General features: G+C 53.0%; 1 protein-coding gene across 1 annotated transcript; it reads left to right on the top strand.

The window, feature by feature from the left end:
• The first annotated feature begins 788 nt into the window (after nt 1-788).
• On the top strand, nt 789-1,751 carry LOC142025972 (olfactory receptor 14A16-like). The gene has a single exon (XM_075018721.1). It carries the CDS (start codon nt 789-791, stop codon nt 1,749-1,751), a length of 963 nt encoding a protein of 320 aa, XP_074874822.1.
• The last annotated feature ends 1,356 nt before the right edge of the window (nt 1,752-3,107 follow it).

Raw genomic sequence — 3,107 nt, 5'->3', positions numbered from 1 at the left:
AGAAGCACAGAGATGCTATGACTGAGGAAATGCTTTTGGGTTGGTGAAATGAGCCCTGTGTGTCCTTGGCTAGAAGCAGGGTGCTGAGACTTTGAGAAAGGGGGAGACATTTGTTGGTCTGCAGTGGATGTCTTTGCTCTTAACAGTGTCTCATGGCTTTTCAGGGTAAAATATGGGAGCGTGATCACCCTCCATCTCAGAAAGGTGCAAGCACAGTGAAAGTGGGAACTAGAGAGAAGGACAGAGCAGCTCCCCCTCTCTCTGCACTAAGCCACAGGCAATTCTCTTGCCTTGCCTGGCTCACGCTGTTCTCCTGGAGTCCAGCAGAAATGCTGAAGGATCCCGAGATCTAAGAAAACTCCCCAGGGGTGATGTGGGCAGCTGTAAAAAACCCTAGAACTCTTAAACTACTTTTACCTTCCTGGTTCCTTAGCACTGGGAGTGCAGATGCTGACAAGCCCTTCTGGGTTAGGAGCGGTTTCACTGACAAAGTACGTCAAACACCAGACTGGCCCCTGCCCCAACAGTTCCCATGAACCCACTGCTGCAGAGCAGGGCTGACTTTTCAAGAGCCAACGGGCAGAGGCCCTGATCTTCATTGCACACTCGGCCAGCACCAAGCAGGGCTCCAGCCACAGACCTGAAGGAAGGTCTCCCAAAAAAGGAAAAGGATCTGTGTGTGTGAGAGTGGGAGGGTCTATGGGAAATGGCTTTGATATTGCTCAGAGAATAATGCCCTAACTCTTCACTGTCTTTTTTCTACTTTGACAGCACCCTATTCCCAGAGGATGAAATTGTCCAACAGCAGCTCCATCACCCAGTTCCTCCTCCTGGCATTTGCAGACACGCGGGAGCTGCAGCTCTTGCACTTCTGGCTCTTCCTGGCCATCTACCTGGCTGCCCTCCTGGCCAACGGCCTCATCATCACCACCGTAGCCTGTGACCACCGCCTCCACACACCCATGTACTTCTTCCTCCTCAACCTCTCCCTCCTTGACCTGGGCTCCATCTCCACCACTGTCCCCAAAGCCATGGCCAACTCCCTCTGGGACACCAGGGCCATCTCCTATGCAGGATGTGCTGCACAGGTCTTTCTGTTACTCTTTTTGATGTCAGCAGAGTATTTTCTTCTCACTGTCATGGCCTACGACCGCTACGTTGCCATCTGCAAACCCCTGCACTACGGGACCCTCCTGGGCAGCAGAGCTTGTGTCCACATGGCAGCAGCTGCCTGGGGCAGTGCGTTTCTCACTGCTGTGCTGCACACTGCCAACACATTTTCACTACCCCTCTGCCGAGGCAATGCTGTGGACCAGTTCTTCTGCGAAATTCCCCAAATCGTCAAGCTTGCCTGCTCAGATGCCTACCTCAGGGAAACTGGGGTTCTTGCAGTTTGTATCTCTTTTGCATTTGGGTGTTTTGTTTTCATTGTGCTGTCCTATGGGCAGATCTTCAGAGCCGTGCTGAGGGTCCCCTCTGAGCAGGGACGGCACAAAGCCTTTTCCACCTGCCTCCCTCACCTGGCTGTGGTCTCCTTGTTTATAAGTACTGTCATGATTGCCTACCTGAAGCCCCCCTCCATCTCCTCCCCATCCCTGGACCTGCTGGTGGCAGTTCTGTACTCAGTGGTGCCTCCAGCCTTGAACCCCCTCATCTACAGCATGAGAAACCGTGAGATCAAGGATGCCCTGAGAAAACTAATCACTGGATACTGTTCAGAAGAAATGAACTGCATGTTGTCTTCTGCATAGGACTCATATCTCATTACAAGCCCAGCCTGTTATCTGGTGGGTTTTTTATGGTGATTTTAGGGTTTGAGTATGGTTTTTGATTGCTCCTTTTGCTTTGTTTTACTTATCTGAATGCTTTCCACAAAGAACAGTTTCTTCCTCTGGTTTCTAATTCACACTCTATGCAGATTTTCTGTGACCTGGAGGCTGTGCAAATGAGAAGCCATATCCTCTATATATTTAACCAAAATAAAGGTCCCTGCAATGACTTGTTTTTCTGAGATCCTTCCTCCACGACCTTCTCTGCAGCTGCAGGGAGCAGTGCCTGTGTGCAGAGGGGAAGAAGAAAAGAGTCCTGGCGCAGCAGCACTGTCTGGGAGCACCAGTGCTTGGTCTTTCCTGAGCTGCTCTCTTCCCACTTCCATGTTTTCCTTTTGAACCCTTTGGTTGGTGGAAGGCCTGAGTGCTCTTCAAGCATGGTTAGAGTCCTGCTGTGTGGCAGGCCTGTGGCCGCAGTCAAGGACAGGCAGTGGGCACTTGTGTGACAGAGCTGGCCTCCATTGCAGCATTTCCATCATACAAGGGGATCTCCTCAGGCATTGTGCCACAGATGCCCCCCACCTCTTGGGCTCACCCCTCTCCACCCCCAAGGAGCTTCTGTGCCCTTCAGAGGGTCTGGGGCTGTGGAGTGAGTGCCCAGAGTTCTGCTGCACCCTGTGGTGGGCACTGCTGTGGGGCCATGGCAGACTGGGCTGCGCTGGGGAGAGCGCAATGGAGGTGGAGGGAGGTCAGGGGAGGTGGGAATAGTTTAGGGGGAGCTGTGCTGGGCTGGAAAGTGCCCAGGAGAGAAAAATACCAGAGTATAGCTTGTAGCATGTGACCATGCAGAGTAAGAACTGACACTGGGGGTTTGTAGTGCAGAGACAGGGCTTGTGGCAAGCATGGAAGACACGCAGGTGCAGAGCACAGAAGACGCTGGTCTGTGCCCTTGGCGATGTGGACACACTGGTAGGGTGGCTTGGGGTCTTTGTAACTCCCAGTGTCTCTTTTTGGGCATTTCCAGCACTTGCCAGTTATTCCAGGTTTACAGGCAAGTTTTGCTGTGAGGCCATCTCCATCTTCCTGCTGGGCCAAGGGCTGGTGTGGGGGAATGGACAGCCCTGCCCAGCCTCGCTTCTTCCCCAGACCCTGGAGCAGAGCTTTCTGCAAAGCTCCACATGGGACTAGGCTGTGGCAGTTCAGGGGTTGGGTGCTAGGGAAGCTGCAAAAGTAGGAGGGTCATGGAGGAACTGTGATCTGAAGGCCATCATAAGGATCACAACGGGGGGAACTTTCCCACCCCTGACTCTACCCTCCCCCATGCTGTGCCTGCAGAGT

Source organism: Buteo buteo, chromosome 31 (genome assembly GCF_964188355.1).
Source record: "Buteo buteo chromosome 31, bButBut1.hap1.1, whole genome shotgun sequence".
Classification (NCBI taxonomy): domain Eukaryota; kingdom Metazoa; phylum Chordata; class Aves; order Accipitriformes; family Accipitridae; genus Buteo; species Buteo buteo.
This window is presented reverse-complemented; position numbering and strand designations above follow the sequence as displayed.